Here is a 19834-nt window from a genome sequence, read left to right on the forward strand (position 1 = left end):
ACCCACACCAAATTTAGTCAATGCAGACCTCCGGCCACTCAGGGTTCCTCATACTACCCTGGAGAGGTGATCTGTTCTCAGTCAAAGGGCACAACTTTGCATTTCTGCTCAGCAAATCTTATCTAAGTTCATAATTTCAAGGTGACTACTTTTCGTTGCCATCTCTAAATCTCTAAGTTCATTAAATATTCTTACCAAGCTATGAATCTGTCTTGTGAGATATCTTATAGGCAGGAACCTACACACAATTTTGTTTTCTAGACCAAGGGGAGGGTTTTCATCTCCCAGAGACTGGGTGACTGCTTATTTGCAAATTCCACCAGAGTTATCTGAAGACAAAAAGGTGGGAGAATACTTACAACTAAAATAACTTACCTTAGAGACTTCTCCTCACCGTCCACCTGACACCCCAGGTCTTGCTGTGACACACACACCACCCTGTGGGGCGTGGGGACCGGCTGTGGCCAGGGCACAGCACGGGTGAGGCAGGGGGGCAAACCTCTACCTGCCCAGACGTCAAACTGTGTTTTGCACCCAGACCAACAATGTCAGTCACAAGCTCAGGAACATTCACAGGAAATAAAAAAAAAAATCAGGCACAGTGGCAGATTTTTTTAATAGTTATATTTCAAACAGGTACAAGAAACGAGAAAAATCTTTCTAACTCATGGCAGGTGGGCCTGGGTGTGCAGAAAGTTACACCGGCACATCCACACCTGGGCTGTCGACATTCCCTCTCATCCGCTCCTGGGAAAATCACCACCACTGCACCAGGACCCTCGGGGCACACTGCCCCTCAAGTGAAGGTCTCATCTGGAAGGCGCTTCCGGCCGTAAAAAAGAAAACGTGTTACAGAAAGCAGGAGCGTCTGCCCCCCTCGCCCACCAAGGGGTCTCACCTTCGGTCCTAGCCTTCTTTACTCCAAAGGGTTCCGGGTCTTCCAAGCATCTCTTGCGATGTGCTCCCACACTAGTATGATTAGGAAATATGTTCTGCTGGCCCCCATTTAAGGTGCCATTATTATAGAAACGGTTCAGATGACAATTCTGCAGGTTCGAGAGAAACTGGGTGCACTCTTGGAAACCCTGGGTGTGGGCAATGTCTGCTGCGGTCAGGCCACTGGCGTTCCTCAGGCTGTGTGACACAAAACACTGAGTTACACCCCGTCGGCGTCCTCGCCTGCTCTCTGCCCCTGCCGACCTGACTACCTCACGGGGCAGCGAGAAAATACACTTACGGCGAGGCTCCCTTACAGGGAGCTTCTCGCCCCGGCTGCGTAACTAACTTCTCTCTTAAGCACGTCTGATTATGAAGCACGATTTGGGAGATAGGCATTTCAAAATCAATACGCTAAACTTTAAAAAGGCATCTTCCTATTCAACTTCTCAAAATCATTTTTTATGTCAGTCTGAAGAACCTAAATTTATGCCAACTTCAGACTTACCCTGAAGCAGAATTCTATATTATCTGCACTTAAGTTTAATAATCCATTCCTTTAGCTTCAGTAAAATCATAACAAACAAACATGTACTGAAATTGTCCATGGCATTCGTAACAATCGGCTCTCTCAAAACAGTGCACTGACAAGCCAGATTTTATGCTAACGTGTGACACTGTAAGTGGAAGTTTAGAAGGCTGTCCTGACGTTAAAATCACTTCTCCGCGCGGCCGGAGACGTGAAGTGCTAAGTTCCCGTGTGTTTCAGGTCGGTTTCTGGCCCTGCCTGGAGCACCCCACAACACGTGCACGGGCCTCCCGGCGGAAGGCCCTCCGAAGGGCCCGCGGCATCTCTCACGGCGGAGGGGGGATTTTCCACAGCAGCTCCCATCAGACTCAAGTACGAAGTGGTGGCAGAGCGTCATGTGAACAATCTCAATGACACAAACAGGAAGGAACCACCTGTGAAGCTCAATTAGGAAAGAATAAATATGAGAGGAACAAAAGCAACTCCCTGTTGAGGTTCCCCCGAAAGACCAGAAAAACACGCGCTCTGTGAAGTCAACCTGTGAACGAGTGAAACAGGCCGACGAACAGAACAGAGGCCCCACACCACCTACTCCTCCACAGAGCGAGGCCACGGGCCCGGTACAGGCAGACCAGATGCGTGAGGCTTGCTTCCCGGGCTAACATCCGTGCAGAGACACCAGAGTGAAAACCACAGATCCGGGACGCACAGGGGTTCCCACCGAGCCTTGTACCCATACTTCCAGCCATCATACTCCCAGAGCTCCAACCTCAGGAATGAAAAAAATCTGTCTATTTTGGAATCATTAACCTGTCTCCACTCTAAAGCATAAGATAAAGAAACGTGTTACAGTTTGAAGAAAGGAGAAAGCCCAAACTTGGGTTGAACAGAAATAAAAGACACAAGACTCGAGAATCCCAGAACCAGCAATGTTTTCTGAAAAGTGTGTAAGGCAGTTGTGTGCAGGACTAACGGGGACTAAAACTGACTTCTTGATTTCACGGCTGTAAATTCTGATGAGTGCTATTCTACAATTTGGTATTATCTTTAATATATGAATTCAATAGAAAAGAAACGCCGAAGAATGGACAGTGGGGTTACGTTAATCTCACACACATAAAATGATCAGACGCTTGGTTTTTGACATCATGTTATTGATGTTAAAATGAGTATGTGGCTGGATGGTTTTCTGCAATGGTGTATTTCATCTCTAGGAGCTATCCCAAGTGCAGAGAGTCCGAAAAGGTCTACTCCTTCAAAAATGGGAACAGAATAGGTAGCTACATGGAAGGAAACATCTAACTCCTCAAAATGTGAAAAAACGTAGGCCTAGAACATACGCCGAAGTTTATAAAATGATCACTCCTGGAAAGAAACACAGACTTGCTCTCCAAAATCATAAACGGAAATGAGAAGCTGCTGCCTGAAATCAGGACAGAGGACGTCGGCAGGAAAGATCCGAGTGAGGAAGAAAAGCACACGAGTTTCTGGATGGTTCATTCGCCACCCGGGACTTCACCGAGGAAAGTGGAGACGCTTAAGGAGACGACTCCAGTTGCTGAAGAGAACAACTTCCCAGACACACTCAAGGGCTTCACTTTCCTCTCAGAAACACAACACCAGGCTGGACTGGGGTTAGAACAGAGAGCTTACTGCTTTCCCAGGAAACAACCTTAACACAAGTAAGCGACAAATCAGCACCAACATCCAGAGAGGAGGCCACGGAGCCTGCAGACGCCTGAGAGCAGGAGCGCACGGAGACCTGAGCAGGAAGGCACGATCTCCTCCCCCGCAAACACAGTCACTCGCTCGCACACCACGTTTCCAGATGGCAGGAGGGATCACCTTCAAAACTCAAAAGGACCGTAGCCAACTCACGCCATGTGCTCCCCACGTGGGACCCCACGTGCGGACCAAGCAGGGAAGAACGAGCAGCCACGGGTCTGGACTGATGCTGGTTCCGCACACGCTTCTGTGGGGCCAGGAGTCAGAGTGATGTGAAAGGGAGAGAAGACGTGCTAGAAGATGTAAGGACAGAACCTGGGACACACGGTGACTGTGGAAGAACTAACTGGGAGAGAACAACTTTGGCAAGATCCCTATGGTATTACCAGAAATGGGGACGTTCACCATCTTTACTTTGTTCCCACTGAGCTACAGAAGATTCCAACTACAGCAGACCCTTGGACAATGAGGGAATGGGGTGCCTCCCGCCCACCCCCCCCCCCCCCGCCCCGGTGCAGTGGAAAACTCACACTAACTCTGACTCGCCCAGAATTTAACTACTGATAGCCTTCTGTTGTCCAGAAGCCTTACTGAAAACACCAAGAGTTGATGAACTCTTATTCTGTATGTTATACGTATGATGTATTGTATTCCTACCATAAAGCCAGAAAAAAACACAATGTTATTGAGGAAATCGTAAGGAAAATACATATACAGTATGTACTGTATTTATCAAAAACAAATCCACATATGAACGAACGTGCACAGTTTGAGGGTCAACTGTATATTCCTTCTGTTACCAAGGACTGAATGTATACAACACATGATTTAACAGCATTTATACTCCTCTTGGGCAAAAGGGTCCGTTTATACCTGAGTCTGGTACACAACAGAATCCCGTTTATCTGCCTTCACTCTTCCATTCTGTACTCTGTCAAATGTTCAAGTCCCTGATCCTGCTCTGCTTACATTTAAGAGCGTGGCTTCTCCACGGCAGAGCGCACATTACACAAACTGCCTGGGAAGGAACGCGGGCTCCCTGATCCTGGGCAGGCGCTTTCTCTAGAAATGGCTGGACGGTAAATACTGCAGGCTCCACAGGCCACACCCTTGCTCACAACCACTCAGGCCTGTCCTCGTGGCCTGAAAGCAGCCTCGAACGATACGTACACAGTAGAGCACGTCTACGTTCCAGTGAATTTTCGCTGGTCGACATTAAAATGAGAATTTCATATAAATTTAACTTGTCACAGAAAAATGGTTCTTCTCCTGATTTGTGTTCAACCATTTAAGAATGTAAAAATCATTCTTAGTTTACAGGCCATACAAAAACCAGCAGCACAGTAGACCCGCTGAGTTAACATCTGACCAGTGGACGGTACTACTAACTAGTCCCCTATTTTTATAAAACACGTCTGACCATGTGTTCGTTCCTCAAAGCTGTCTTTCCAGTAATTTTATGTACTATCCAAACAAACAAAAAAACTTTTTTTAAAAAAGTTGCCAAATTGATTACACCACAAAATGTTAAAGGGAAACTTTAAAAGCATGTGAAAGCCCAAGAGAGCATGTGGAAAGAAGTAAGACCATCATTCCTACTCCATCTGAGTGTTTTGTTAGATGTTCTGGTGTCTTGCGATCAGGCAATATGCTTACTATGAAGGAGACGAAAACTGTCTCTGTAAGTCTGAATTCCGCAACCATTTTTCATAGTTTCATAAACAGAGGGAACTTTCACATGTCCTACAGAGGCTGGAACCCACATGGGGTTTCCATCGAAGACTAGAATAAATGATCACTAAATGGAAGAGTTCTCACGGCCTGAAATTTTAACGAAAGAGGCTCATGTCTTCAAATCCTTTCTTCATATATGCTTTCCCACTTGTTCAAGCATGTTTTAAGTTTGATGTTTTAAGAGTTGAAACAGTAATCCTGGTTCAAATGTACCACCAATTCACCGAGCCTTTAAACCTCTGTGTTGCAAGGTCATGTAAGGTACTCCACCTAAGCTCTCTCTGCTATGTTCCTGACTGTCAGTGCAAGCCAGGCATGGACCGGGACTGCAAGCTGGCAGGTGGCTACTCTCACCTCAGTGCATCACTGGGTCTGATCCCACGCTCTCTTGAAAGCCAAGCCTTCCCCCTCTGGTCCACAGGTGTTCAGGCCACGTGGGGCTATATAGCCATGTGCACTGCTGACCCCCTAACAAGCTCAAGTGAGGCACTGATACAGATGTTAATCAGAACTGCTGTCTACACACGCTAGTCCAGAGGGAAAGTACCAGTATCTGGAAAATTATTTAAATATACTCTCAAAAGCTGTATTCTGCATGAAAACTGGGGTGGTCCTGAAAGCACACGTTACTGTTAGCCTCATCTTGAAAACAACACACACTCTTGGCATCTCCACGTTGATGCACTTGGGTGAACGTAGATGACGTGTGACCTAAAATTCACCTCTGTCCATTTCTGCAGACAAGAACCCCTGTGGACATGCTGTAATGTCATTCTAAAAGCTCTCCATTCACCCTCTGATTCCAGTTGAAAAATCTCCGAAAACGGGCAGAGATTTGAAAAATGAGACATCAATCAACTTGATGCTCAAACTGGGTCAGTTTGTTGAACTTTCAAAGTTAATTTCCTTTTAAAAAGAGTGGACAGAACCGGATTTTTAGGCTGGTGAGACCAGTCTGCTACAATTTCTTACGGCAGCCATGCCAACAGTGCCTGAACCTGCAGATTCTGGTTCCTGTGACGCTCACCGCAACCGTGAAAAGCGATCTTTGAGCAGGCCACCGGTTTCCTCCCGGGGTGGGGGTGGGGGGTAGGGGGGTCCTGGTACTCGTTTAAAATCGCAACACAGAAATACGAAAGACATCAAATAATCTTCACTGTGAATTATTTGTTCTGCTGAGTAACTGGCAAAATAAAGTGCTATTTTTTTAAACTCTACTGAACTTAAGAGGTAAATGCTTGGAGACCGTATTTCCTGCAGTAAAGTTCTGAACGAAATATTAACACTTACTGTACTGAAGGATGTCTCCCCAAAGCATTTAAAAAAAAAAACTCCACCCTGCTGCCAGCTGGTCCTCCGTCTATTTTCCACTTACAGTGTCACACCATGGGAATGTACGAGAAGCCGTTCTAGCAACAACAGTTTTCGCTTTAATTTGAAAAACCACGGATCAGGAAATCACTGAAATAGAATTTTTAGAATCTGAGCTGTCACATCACCTTCAGGATGTTTTCTTTTTGTTAATGCCATGTGACAATACAAAAATAACCACAATTTTTATATAAATAGTATTTCTGTTAAAATTCTGATCTCAACTTAACTATTGTTAGTTACAAATAAAAGGTAGGTATCATAAATTAGGGTAAGCAGAGCATGCAAATCTACAGAGTCTATGTCTGAGTTCCTAGATTAGCATGAAAACCAATCACCGCAACAAATACCTCAACATATGCCTCGTGTGGAGAGAGGAGGCCACACTGAGCGCTCACTGCCACAACCGTAAGGTTTTCGGAGAGGCCCCTGTGGCAGTTTCAGTGGTTTCTATATGGAGTGCTCCCCCTTTCTAGGGTTACTTGAAAAATCAAGTCAATTCGAATTACGTAGCTGGAAAACATTGACACGCGTAGTTTTTACAGATTCAGAACCTTCTTTGTGATTTAAAACGGGCAATGGTTCATAACACAGGAAACTTAAAATATTTGCAGGCAACATTTGGATTAAAAATACATATACATACATGAGGTGCAGAAGCACATGTACTGAGCGTAAGCCACTGGCGTGTGACCACCTTGATTGACCAAGAGCTGCCGCTCCCCAGCACTGCCTCCTGAATTACCGCTAGTAAGTACACTGTGTAGCATGGAGCCAATTTAAATATGCCAACAGTTCAGCAAAAGTTTAACAGTACGGACTAAAACCGTTAACTCACGATTCTGGTTACTTTAAAATTTGGTATGCTGTATCTCAAATACATTAGTAACTATTCCTAGATGGAAATAAGCAAATACATGGAATCGTTAAAAAAAAAAAAAAAAAAAAAAGATAAAAAAAAGCATCACTAAATGTCCATTTGTACAGACAACATTAGCAAACATCTAAAATTTCTTCAGCAAAAGAAAAACATGTGTATTTTTAACCCTTTGGTATCCAAACTCTTAAATTTTGAAGACTTTCTTAAATATAGTCTTCAAGTAACAATAGGAAGAAACTTTTTTAAAGTATTTACCTGAATAAATTTGGTGCCAAGTTTTCATTTCAAGGTCAATATTACTGAGGATAGTTTTATACTGCAACTGAATCCCAATTGTTTCCATACATTAAAGGATGAGAGCATCATTCAAAGAGTCAGATAAAATTAACTTAATATGCTCCCACTATAATTTAGCAAAGGAAAAAGATCTTTGGCTATAGACATCATCGGTTATTTGAAGGCACTATTTATAAAGGCAGTAATTACACAATTATCAAAATCTAGGTGCTAGTCAAGGTATTATGAGATTAATCAAACTTCTAAACTAAGTCTGTCGACAACTCTACAATACTGTCAGTCCACCTCTGCTCCCGTCTGGCAGGAGCCATCTCAGGAAGGATTTCCTCCACGGTGTCTGTAGCACCTCAGCAAAAGGGGAAAGAGCCAGCAGAGAGCAAGATCAGACCAGTTGACCGCAGGGACAATGAGCTAGGGGAGGCAAGAGCAGGAGGGGAACAGGACTGGAATGCAGAGGATACAAAATCAGAAACTAATTCAGAGTTCCAATTCCGGTAAATTTCATAGACTGTTATTCTTAAGGGCAAGTAAGTGAACAAATGAAAAGAAACCACAAATTTCAAACATGAATGAATGGCTAATAAAATAATTCTGGGCAAGAGTTGCAAACAAACTTGCCACAAGGAACATCCAATCTGCTCATCACACGCAAATGCCCTAAGGGGAATTCTGCTTCCAGACAGGGCTCTACGGGCAAGGACGCAGGCTGGGTCATAGATATGACCACCACTTTGGAGCCAAACTAAACCAACTGAATTTCAGTTAAGGACGTCTGGAAGTTCGGTAGTATGTATACAGTTTTTGTAACATTAAACAAAAACCTATCAAAACCACAGTGCAGACTTTTGTTCCTACAGCCGACTGTGCCTGTTTTCTAAATTAGGCAAGAGAGATTTTTTTACAGTGAGTCACTGAACTTGCTTACATAAGGCTATTGGTGCTTCTCCAGTTATCTGATGACCACAGTTAAGTTCCTCTTGGGATCAAAACAATTAAGTTAAAATATATGTAGCCCATTAGAAGGTCTGGTCACCATGGAATCAGTGGCCTCCCCGGAAACGCTCTCTTATCCAAAGCCACGGAGACCCTGCCATGACCTAATTACACACTAGTGCCCGTATGTCGTGGCATGGAAAGGACCAGCAAACGTGCCTGAGACCCAAGCACATCTAGATGCACTCGAAGTCCCGCGGAGTCCCTTCAGGTCTACTCAGAGGTAGGAAAAAAGCTATCTCAATATGTGGTTGACGCAGAAAGGTTTTCCACTTTACCTCTCAAGAAAACACTGGTGCCAAAATACTGAAAGTAAAGATAATCCAAGGCTTGAAATGTCAGTTTACAACGTCAGCAGTAAGAAGGTATCCTTAATTATCCGCAGGCAGTCAGCAAGTTTTCAAGTCTGTCTCCAAAATCACATGAAGACTTAATCTTACACTATTACTTATTTGAGTGTCGAAAAGGAAAATGGGGCAGTGACTGTTCACATGCCCTCCGTGTGGGCAGCGTTCAGGTTTGGCCTGCAAGACAAAGTCAACTGTCAGGTAAGCAAGGCTGGGGACAGGGACAAGTAACTGACATATGGACACCCCACACCTGACGTACTGGAGGAGGATGGGGCTGAGGACAATCTGCAGAGATGCTGGTAATTTAAAGTCCACACACACGTAGTGTGCTCACAGAACTGCCACTTACTCCCACGTTATTTTTCTTTTTGGACGTAAACAGTGGCAAATAACAATGACCATCATCTAAGCCAGATAACAAAACCTCACGAGAAAAAGAAAACTTGGCACCAAAACTCAAGATGTAAAATAAGAGAAGGAAAAAAAACAAAACTCCATCAACATACTCACGTGTGGTGCTAGAAAATGTAACACACGATGCACAGCAGCTGACATGCGTTATCTTACAGATGCGGCCTATATTGACAAGTAAGTTATAGAACAAACCATTCTAGCCACAGACGCCTGGTACGCTTGCCCTCACCATTATCTACCCAATGACCAAAAAAGCAGCAACTTAAGACTTTGGCCACTTTATGCAGCTGATACATAAAAAAAAAAAAAAAAAAAAAAAAAAAGTAGGAATTAATAACAAAATTAATAATTACCACCAAGTGTGACAAAATACTGACATGAGACAGCTTTTAATCTATTCGCAGGAAAAGGAAAAGTTTATATCATCTCCTAAATATCATAGCATGTAGTATGAAGAATTAAGAATCTGGCCCATTCTGAACTGGAAAAAACATAAGTAACTTTAGGTAAGTAAATTAATACTGTCCCCCTGATTGTCTTTTAAAAAACCAAACAAACAAAAGGCATTTTATTTGCCACGACTACTCTTTACCATGAGGAGCATTATACGAAACAAGTAAAATAGATCTAAGTACCATAATTTGGGGGACACAAACTGTTATTTGTTGGTAGGCTAACAGTGTTAAACTTTATAGTTTAATGTGCAAAACAGATATCAAAAAGCAATTTACAAATTAGCTTACTAGCAAAACTGGCAATTTATCCAGATGTTAAACTAAATAACCACATAAATAACAGCAATAAATAATGATTACTTGTGTGCTCTGTCTCCAGGCCAAAGACTTAGAATTTTAAGAATCGCTTTTGGCTAGGTGGCTCAGGCTAAATATTTCTTCTAAAAACCATCTGAAGGTTCAGGCAAGGGAGATCACCATAATGCAGGGTCTCGAGGGAGAGGCTCTTATACTGAGAAGGAAAAACAGACTGGCACTCGAGGCTGTGCTCAGTCACACTTGGTGGAAAAGAGACACTCGAGGGTCCTGTAACCAAGGACAGAATTATAAATAAAAGGTTCTCATTTTAAAAAGACACCTATTAAAAAAAAGATATTATTTACGATAAATATTTATTGGCTCAAAGGATTAAGCTATTCACTGAAATGAAGAAAACTAACATCTTAGTAATAAAATGTTCAGGATCGATTAGACTATAGTTTAAAAAATAAGTCGTTAAAGAGGTCAACTTCTAATTATTCATTATTTCAATAAATGACAAGTGATTTAATCATTTATTTTATGACTCTGTATTTCATAATCAAAGCTTCTGTTATTAAAGATTTTAGTTTTTAATCTAAACACAGCTAAGAAAACTATGAATATAACTTCACTTTGAAGCAATCCACTGAGCATCGTCTCAAATTGTATAATATATATTCATATTATCAATTGTTTCTACATTACCTTAAATCATAATTACATATGAAGTCACGAGGTTCCCTGCAATGTAACAGTTAACACAGGGCATATTTATCATACTAAATTTCTATGTAAGTAAAAATTCCAAGCCCAAACTAATGACTTGGCTTAACAATATAATACTTAATGAAACAGAAGCTCAGACACTAGGAGTCTAACGACAGCCCCTGAGATTACAGCCTGTAATAGGCTTCACATTAATCTATATGGTTTTGCTGTCCAGGATCTAATTTCAATAAATGTATTATAACACAGAGTCAAAACAAGTGGAAACCAAAGGGTTAAACTAAGTTAGTTTTGTGGGTTTATTTCTCCCAAAGTCTAAATTTTCACATTTCCAATTAGAATAAAGTGGTTTGTAATTAATCCTTATGAGATATTCTAGACAGGGTAAAACAAAAAAGCTGATATTATAGTTATTTTGGTTATTACAGCTCTATAGCTTACACTCAACATTTAAGGGTGAAAACCGCATCCATTTTGTTAATGCTGTGAACTGCAGAAGAAAAATTTTTACAATATAAATCTTTAAGAGAAAGTTAATACAAATGAATTTAATATCTAAGCTAAATGCCCACTGCCATGACTAGCTAATGATGTTTGCATATAAGATCACATCTTCAAATTAATACACTCAAATATTAACACTGTTCTATCAAACCGTAAATAAACTAGCTGATGTAAACTGGGAGAAAACACGATTGCAATGTCATCAGTGTGAAGAACTCAGAATGAGTCTCAAGTCTTTAATGTATATGGTTCCATTTTATGAGAAGTTATAAATCATTAAAAGTCAAAATAGGCTTTAAAACATCTCACATCTGCTAAAAGATGAGAAAATCACAACTTAGAAAAGCAAACTGTCTGCAAGAATTTTGGGACCGGAGAGGCTGGAAAAGATTCTCTAACCCAATCCAAGGCCCCCATTTTGAAATTAACACTGGCAAAAAGAAGTCTGAAGACTTGCCCATGGTGACACAACTAGTTGGTGGCCAAGTCAACAATGCCAGGTTCCAAATTTAAGGAGTTAACTGCCATTTCCACCCTGGCATCCTGTCGTGGCAACAGTTCTGCGGCTGCTGTGATGAAGCTCCCTCCGCTAGTCGTCAACCCACAGCAAAACCTCGCTCACTAACACCAACTGGTCTACAAAGCACAGTTCCATTGCTAATATAAACACAAACTTGAGGACTGCTGCTTGCCCTCAGTGGTGCTTTCTGGAAGCACAGCGCCCTGACTACATCTTCGGGGGAGGAATGTGCGGAGGCACTTACTCGACGTGAGCCCCGTTAGCCACCAGGGCGCTGACGCAGTCCAGGCTCCCAGAGCGGGCCGCCTTGTGAATGGGGGTCTCGCCCTCACAGTCCTGAAACAAGAAAGAGCACACGCAAAATATCAGCTCCAACAAGACTCTGACGTTTGGAATAAAATACGTGCCTCATTCACCTCTGAAACCAAGCAACATGGCGAGTCAAAGCGCAAGCAGGGCACAAAGAAATGTGGCTAGAGATGCGGGAGGGAAAACACAGTCCGCCAGGGAAGGGGCAGGTTCGCCTCGATTCCTCGGTCAGCAGGGACGGCACGTACGTGCAGGACAGAAGTTTAGAAATGATCTTATGCTAGATCTTAGCACGAATGTGTCGTATGTAAAACCCCAAACAACCATCCTCTAACAGGTTAAAGAGAAAAGAGTAACCAAGGCCAAGAACACAGGACATAATGTCAAACGTCTGGTCTGGTCCACGTCTACCACAGGGCTGGCCTGAGCTGGGGCATCACCAGTGGCTCCTTTGCATTTTCTGCCTTGAACTTGAATTCAGACCGTGATGGTGGAGGCTAAAGGGTCAGGAATGAGGAGAGAGAGAGAGAACACAGGGCCGCACACAGCCAGCTTCACATCCAAACTCAGGATGCGTGTGATGGGCAACTTTGTCCAAGGACTGGGAGAAAGTCTGTGTCAGAGAGATTCACGCTGGAGACGGCAGAGAGAGACCAGACCCTGGGGAAGGACTCTGAAGAGGAGTTAGTTCATAGTTCACACTGTATGAATGGGAAGAAATCCGAAACACAATTTCATTCATAGGTTCTCGGGTACAGAGGAGGTAGAGAAAGATACAGCAGACAGAGAAGGAAGTCGTTTCTGTTGTAGGACTTCCTGCCGGGGAAATGCTGACCGAGTCCTCACACTTCACCGTCCCTGGAAGCTGAACTTGGCAGCAGACGACCGCACGTAACAAACGGGGGGCCACTGTGCACCTGGCGCGGCGCTCGGAGAGCAGCTCATTCACCAGCGAGACACAGCAGGGGGCCACTTCTGCCGGTGCACACGGGCTCGCACATGGGCTCGCAGGGGACACTCCAGGGTGAGGGGTGGTAGCTTATTTTCCAGAAAGATGTGCTCTGAAAGACTCCGGTGTGCAGTGGGGAGAAAAAGTATGCACATTACTTTAAAAAAAAAAAAAAAGCTCAAAGGGGGTGTAGAGTTCTAAACAGAACAAGCCCATTTTTGAAGCAAGAAACACAGAATCCCATGTGGCTACACAGGAAACCATCTAGTGAATGGAGACCCTTAATAAAGGAGAAACCCATCTCTATCCTCCCAGAAAGGTGGGGAGGGGGGATGGGAGGCACATGACAAGGACAAATAAAGATGACACAGAGGTATAGCCAGGAAGAGTGGAATGGAGATGTGGGAGGGGGCGGGGGGGTCGTGCCACCCCTGACTCCCTCCCCCAAGAAAACAGGAAAGGGTTTTTTCAGCTCTCTTTGCAGCAAGGAGAAAAGGCAAAGGTTTGCTCTATTACGTCAAGACAGCAGGACAGCAACAGACAGGACAGAGCAAACCAGCTCCTGCTCTGTGCCCTGTGAGGACAGCACCGACCAGCCAGGCAGGAAGAGCAGACACCACAGAAAAGTGCAGCCAGAGAGGAAGACTGAAGAGCCATTTTAAGGTTACTCAAGGCTCAGGTTCAGGCCAGTCACATTCCAAAAATATCAAATATGGTGTCGTCTGATTCCGGAACTATTGTGGGCAAACTAAGAGAGGAAAGTGGGAGAGGTGCCAGGAGTGCAAAGACAGATGAGTCACCTTGCATTTTAAAGAAAGAAAAGTCTAGTTCTAATCCAGTTACAAGAAACTAAAAGGGCTATCAAATTCCACCAAAGTTCTAGGAAGATATTAAAGGCATGGCCTGTAAATAATACGAAAAGTGATGCCCGTGGGTAGTCCGCGCAAAGTGACCAAGAACAAATCCCCTGAAAACTAGCCTCACTCCCTCTCTGGGTAAATGCACGACTCTGAGCCTTCAGATAGGACATCTGAGTCCAGTAACCCCATGTGCCAAGTTCACAGATAGCAAAGGAAGTCTCTGTGAAACTCGAGAAAAATGAATTTAGAACAGGTAGGAATTAATATGCCACAAGATTAGGTTAGAAGATGGGTCAAAACGGGGGCATCCAATTTTGGCCTAGGTCATGATCTCGAGGTTTGTGGGTTTGAGCCCGACGTCAGGCTCTGTGCAGACAGCTCAGAACCTGGAGCCTGTTCCACACTGTCTGTCTGTCTGTCTGTCTCTCTCTCCCTCTCTCTCTGCCCCTCCCCTGCTCATGCTCTAAGATAAACATTAAAAAAGAAAAAAAAAAAAAAAAAAAAGATGGGTCAAAACTAATAAAACAGTTGTAAGAAGAAATGCTAGGGGAGGTTCAAAACCACTACACACACAAACAGAAAACTTTAGAGAACCCTGGACCTGGTTTTCTGACCGTCTGTGTGGGAGATGAGAAAGTGTCTACCTTAGGGTGAGTCAACACTTGCTGGGGGTGGCTAACGAAAGGGCTGTGTGACCTCAGAGGTCGCTGGGTGCCTGTCCCAGCAGGCCAGCCGCTAATCCAGAGCAAGCCGGCATCTGAGACTCAGCCTGCAGCCTAACACATGCGTAACATGGGAGACCACAACTGAGACCCTTTCAAGAACAAGGGCAGGACGCTGGTAACCCCAGGTGACCACCTTGGAAGGGAGAGGACTTGAGGGGAGCGGCAGGGAGTGAGGTCTGGGGACTCCTGTCCTGGGAGCAGGACGCTGGAGGGTGTCCACACAGGACTATCTAGAGCAGTCCTGTCGTCCAGGGTAAGGACTGCGCTGCTGTAACACGTTACCTGAAAACGGACTCTTCTAGATTTAAAAAGATCTGAAAGGCAGCGCCAATTTCTTTAGATTTTCTTCAGATGTCTGTAAATTAGATGCTACGTAACAACTGAATGAAAATTAACCCAATGTTTTAAATTCCACATTAACATTAGTTATTAATCACTACCATTTGTGGATGATCCACATTCTGTCGACAAGGAGACTGAGCCACAGAACAAGGAGCTGCCCCAGGCCAGAGAGTGGGGGAGGTGGCCACCCCCAGGGTTCTGTCAGGAGGTTGGGGAGGAGAGAAACAGCACCGGGACAGGCAGGTTGGGACAGGTGACTCCTGGCGCCATAACCGTGTGGAGCAGACAGCCAGAGCCTCTGGTAAGAGCAGCGGCATGTGCGGTCACCCCCTGTCCCCCGATCGCTGCTCTACAGCACTGATACAAAAGCCTTTCCTCAATCATGGGCTTGGAGGTGTGCAGCTGAGTTACTGGGAAGAGAGGGCTCACAAGCTGTTACACCTGCTTCCCATCAAGGGATGAATCTTCAGACAGAAACGTGGAGAATAAAAATGGTTTTGCACACAGTAGGCCCCTGATGATGATTAGTAGAAAAAACATAAAACCAGGGTAAAGAGAAAACTAGGAAGGCATAAAGGCATCCCCACAGAGCCTGAGGCACAAGCCCCTTAGAGGAACTGACCCTCAGGGCAGGGTCTCCCCCTGGGGACCACTTTGGTCAGACTAGCCTGAGTCGTCTACACCTGTTCACGCACGAGTCCCCAGTAAGCACAACTCTCTCCTTGAGGTTTTTTCAAGGAAGTGAAAAGAGTAGTGAGAACACACCATGAAGCACACGCACGTGCACACTCATGCTTGCACACTTCAACACACAATCCCTGCACGCCTGCTGTCCGGGTGACCACACGACACCTGCTACTTAACTGCGTCCGATCTCCACCCCCGACTGCTCCCTGAAGCAGTCCTGACTCAACACTGGTCGGCTCGCTCACCATAACTTAACCACGCACAAGATTTAATAGCCACTTCTTCGCCAGCACGGGTGTGTTTCACAAGGATCTGTGCACATGAAGCGAAGGCAGCTGTGAGCAGGGGAGCCAGGAAACCCGGGCTCCAGGCCAGACTCCTTCAGTCACCAGCTGTAACTGGGGGCAAATCACCTGGGGTCACCAAGGCTCTAAGTCCCCGAGCAGGTGAAAGCACTCTGTAAACAGAAAGCCCTGCTCTGTGAAGGGCCTATTATCCACAAGTAACTCAATAAACAGAAATTCCAGTTAGCCCAAAGGTTAAGATATCAAACTCTAATTAAGGCCTCACTTTAAAACTCAACACCATGTAATTACAAGTAGAAAAAGAAAATAAAAACCAAGTTAATCATCGGCACTCCCTTACCGGTTTGTTAATGCTGGCTCCAGCTTGGATCAACCAGATGAGGCACTGAGGGTGTCCCCCGAAAGCGGCGATGTGGGCTGGGGTCTGTGCGTAGCGCGTTGTGGACACGTCCAGAGTGGCCCCAGCTCTCACCAACTGGATCAGGCAGTCCAACTTTGAAAACAGCAGGAGGGGGGATGACACGCGTAAGTGTCGTACACTATTAAACACCACACACGCCATTTCAATTCTGTGATGCAGATAAGTGGCATTTTTTTGTTACCATTTTTTTTTCCGTTTAAGGGAACACAAGTCGTTCCTTTGCAATACAAATTGTAAAAAAGCATTTAAAAGTTATTTTTCCTTGTCCTGGTAAAAAAAAAAGTTCATACGCAGGAAGAAAACTAAAAACTATTGATGTCACACAAACTTAAATAAAGACCTCTCTGCAGTCTGCACATGTCCATACGACGCAGCTTCGGGGACTCCGGTGAGAGGCCCATCCTCCAGACAAGTCAGGAACAAGATGTGCAGAGTGAGAGGTGGCACTCAGTCCCCCACCCCCGCCTGAGGGAGTAAAGGGCCTCACGAGTGACTAGGAGACCACACTCCACAGCCAGGCGCCCATATCATCCTAGCTCGTCACACTCAACAGATGTGCAACACATGCCTACCGCGAGCCGGGCCTGCGGTCCCAGATGGCCTGTGGTCCGCAGACTCACACTGACAACCCCCACCCCCACCCCCGTATGTCCTCAGACCACGGGGCCGGCCCCCTTTACCCTCTTGAGGCACAGGGCAGAGCTCACAAAAGAGCTCTCCCTGCCAACGGCTGTATTCCGGGAGACAGCCCTCAGAGGACAAACGGCCACACCCCAACCTCACCCCACAGCTCTTATCGTCTTTCCGCGACTTAAGCTCAGGTCACCGTGATCACCTGTGCAGGAGATGAGCCCTCATACTTGGGAGCACCCAGATTTAAAACACGCTCTCTCGGTCTTCTAGGAACTGGAAATCTGGGAGTGACGGCTCATAAAGAGACACACCGTTGGTATACTTTCACACACCAGCTTTATTGATGGACCCAGTGAAAAGTGACAGTGCCAACAGAGACAAACAGGTGTCAAACCCCAAAAACGGCGGAAACAAGGATGAAAATCAGCTGGTGTGCCAAAACCGGTTAATCTCATAACATCAAGAGCTCCTTAGACTTAACTCTGTCACCTATGCGTTCACTTTGGCAAACTGGGTTTGGAATGCTGGAAAGATACTGTTCCATGCGACAACTTATAAAAGCAAAGTGTAATTAGGGATTTTAAATAATGCCTAGTTCTCGAGGAAAAAATAAGCCTCACAAAAGGTCAGGCAGCGCGCATAATTGGCATATTGATAGGAACACCAGCTTGAAAGTTGGGAATAGTTCATAACGTGCAGGCCTAAGGACAGCAGAGGCTTAAATGTACAGAAAAGCAGGGAAGCTGCAGGCGATGGGGCAGGAGGGACTGGACTGAGAACCCGGAGCCCTGACTCCTGGCCTCATTTCTGCCCCAACAGCTTTCTCACACTGAAGTAACTAACTGCCTCCAGCTATATTTGGTATCCAAGGTTAACCGACAGGAGGTGGAGACTTTCAAAAAGTGAATTCAGTGGGTTTTACTTCTTACTGCTCATAAAATATACATAACACACAACTTACGATTTTTAAAGCATGTTCAAGCCCTTATAGCTACTTGTATTCCCTAGAGATACCTAGGGGCACCCGTGGGTTGGTAAATAAATACTCTGAATGAATGTCTGTAAGGCTGTTTTAAACACCGTCCGGAATGTACCAGATTGTCATGCAATACTGTGTCACTCTCAACTGGAGAATAAATCAACAGGGGAGCCTTTTCGAAAAACGCTGTCCTTGCCTGTTACGGGGTGGTCTTCCCCCAAAACACTGAGGGACAGAAGACGTGGAGATCCAACGCTCCGAGTTACCCACCATGTAAACATAAAGCAGAGCAAGACGCACTACAGGGGGCAGAGCCTCAGATGGGGACACACAGGGCTGAAGGGGTTGGGGGAGAAGGGCCAGAGGGGCTCCTGTACTCGCGCCTGCTAGCAGGTATGGACGGGGGCTGGCGCGGGGACCCCCAGCGGGCACGCCCTTCCAGACCCGGGCTGGGGTCCTAACCCCCTCTCGTTTCCTCCACCAAAACCACTCTGACTCTCCCATTTCGTGAATCACAAGCGCTGTCCCAGAAGATACACCTGTACTGTGAATGTAGCCGCAAGGAAAGCAGCCTCACCGGCTAGTGACAAAAACACGTCCCTGAAAGGAAATAACTCACTTCACGTCACTGCACGCTTCTCCACAAAACCCTTTCTCCATTTCGGCCCCGGCTCCTCGCTTCACGGGGAAAGCCATTTTTCTTACACGTCCGGAATTCTGGTACATCAATCTCTACCATTAAAGCGCTGAAATGCAGCGTGGATCTCAGTCGCTGACTCGCCCTGAGCCGGTGATTACGAAGCGACGGAGAAGGGGACGCAGAGGACCCCCCCGCCCGGAGGACTCCCAGCAGCCCGGTGCAGCCCCACACCAGCCCCGGGTCCAGACAGCTCGCGCCCCGCGGGTGTCCGCCCCCATGGCGCCGGCAGCACGGCTCGCAGCTGACCGCGGAGGCGCGAGCTGCCCAGCCCGCCGCAGCCACCAACTGCCTCCGCCAGGCGCGGCGCCCCCGTGAAGCCGGCGCCGTTTGAAACTTGCGCCGCCGCACATGCGCCCGGGGCCCCTCGGGGCGCCGTAGCCGCGGGGCCTGCTTCCGCCTCGCGCTCCCGGCACGCCCTGCGCCCCCCTTGGGGCCCCGACCGTCCGCGCCGCCGCACATGCGCCCGGGACCCCTCGGGGCGCGGGCGCCGCCGAGACCCCGCTTCCGCCCCGCGCTCCCGGCACGCCCCGCGCCTCAGCCCCCACCTTCCCCGACCCACCACGGGAAAGCTGCGGAAAATGGCGCCTTAAAGCGCCCGCGCCCACCTTGCCGAAGTGCGCGGCCCAGTGCACGGGCGTCCAGCCGTAGAAGGAGTCTTCGGCGGCCAGGTGGGCGCGCGGCGTCTGCTGCAACAGAGAGCAGAGCGCGGCCAGGTCCCCGTCGCGGCAGGCGCGGTGCAGCGGGAAGCGGAGCGACAACAGCTCCTCGCTGGAGAAGCCCGCCTCCACGCCTGCGCCCGCTCCTGCCGTCGACATGGTCCGTCACCGGAGAGCGCGGGCTAGCTGGCCGAGAGGACCGAGAGGACGCGCGGGTGAGGACCGAGAGGCCGTCGCCTGAGCACAAAGGAGCGAGAGTGCCGCCGCCGCCGCGTCCCGCCGGCTGCCGAGCCGAGCCCAGCCGAGCGCGTACAGGGGGCGGGGCGGGGGCGGGGCCTACCGCGGGCAGGTCTGAGGCCCGTGCCCGCGGACGCCGGGTCTGAAGGTGGGGCCTGCAGTGCCAGGGGGCGGGGCCTGGTGGGGCCGGGGCTGACTCGTGGAGCAAGAGCGGGCCAGGGAGCAGTGGGCGTGGCCTAAGCGGAGGCGGCGCCTGGAGAGCAGGCGAAGTGGCCTGGAGCAGGGGGCCGTGCCCAG

The 19834-nt window shown here is 46.9% G+C and overlaps 1 protein-coding gene across 2 annotated transcripts in view; it reads right to left on the reverse strand.

The window, feature by feature from the left end:
• The window catches only part of ANKRD10 (ankyrin repeat domain 10), a 33301-nt gene extending 13703 nt beyond the window's left edge, over positions 1 to 19598 (reverse strand). For both annotated transcript variants that reach the window (XM_042930270.1, XM_042930271.1), the window contains exons 1-4: positions 19250 to 19598; positions 16252 to 16404; positions 11979 to 12070; positions 899 to 1134 (exon numbers count right to left, since the gene is read on the reverse strand). In XM_042930270.1, the coding sequence (XP_042786204.1) occupies positions 899 to 1134; positions 11979 to 12070; positions 16252 to 16404; positions 19250 to 19459 (691 nt within the window). In that variant the 5' untranslated portion in view covers positions 19460 to 19598. The remainder of the gene's footprint in view (positions 1 to 898; positions 1135 to 11978; positions 12071 to 16251; positions 16405 to 19249) is intronic.
• Positions 19599 to 19834: the final 236 nt, after the last annotated feature.

Source organism: Panthera leo, chromosome A1 (assembly GCF_018350215.1).
Source record: "Panthera leo isolate Ple1 chromosome A1, P.leo_Ple1_pat1.1, whole genome shotgun sequence".
NCBI lineage: Eukaryota > Metazoa > Chordata > Mammalia > Carnivora > Felidae > Panthera > Panthera leo.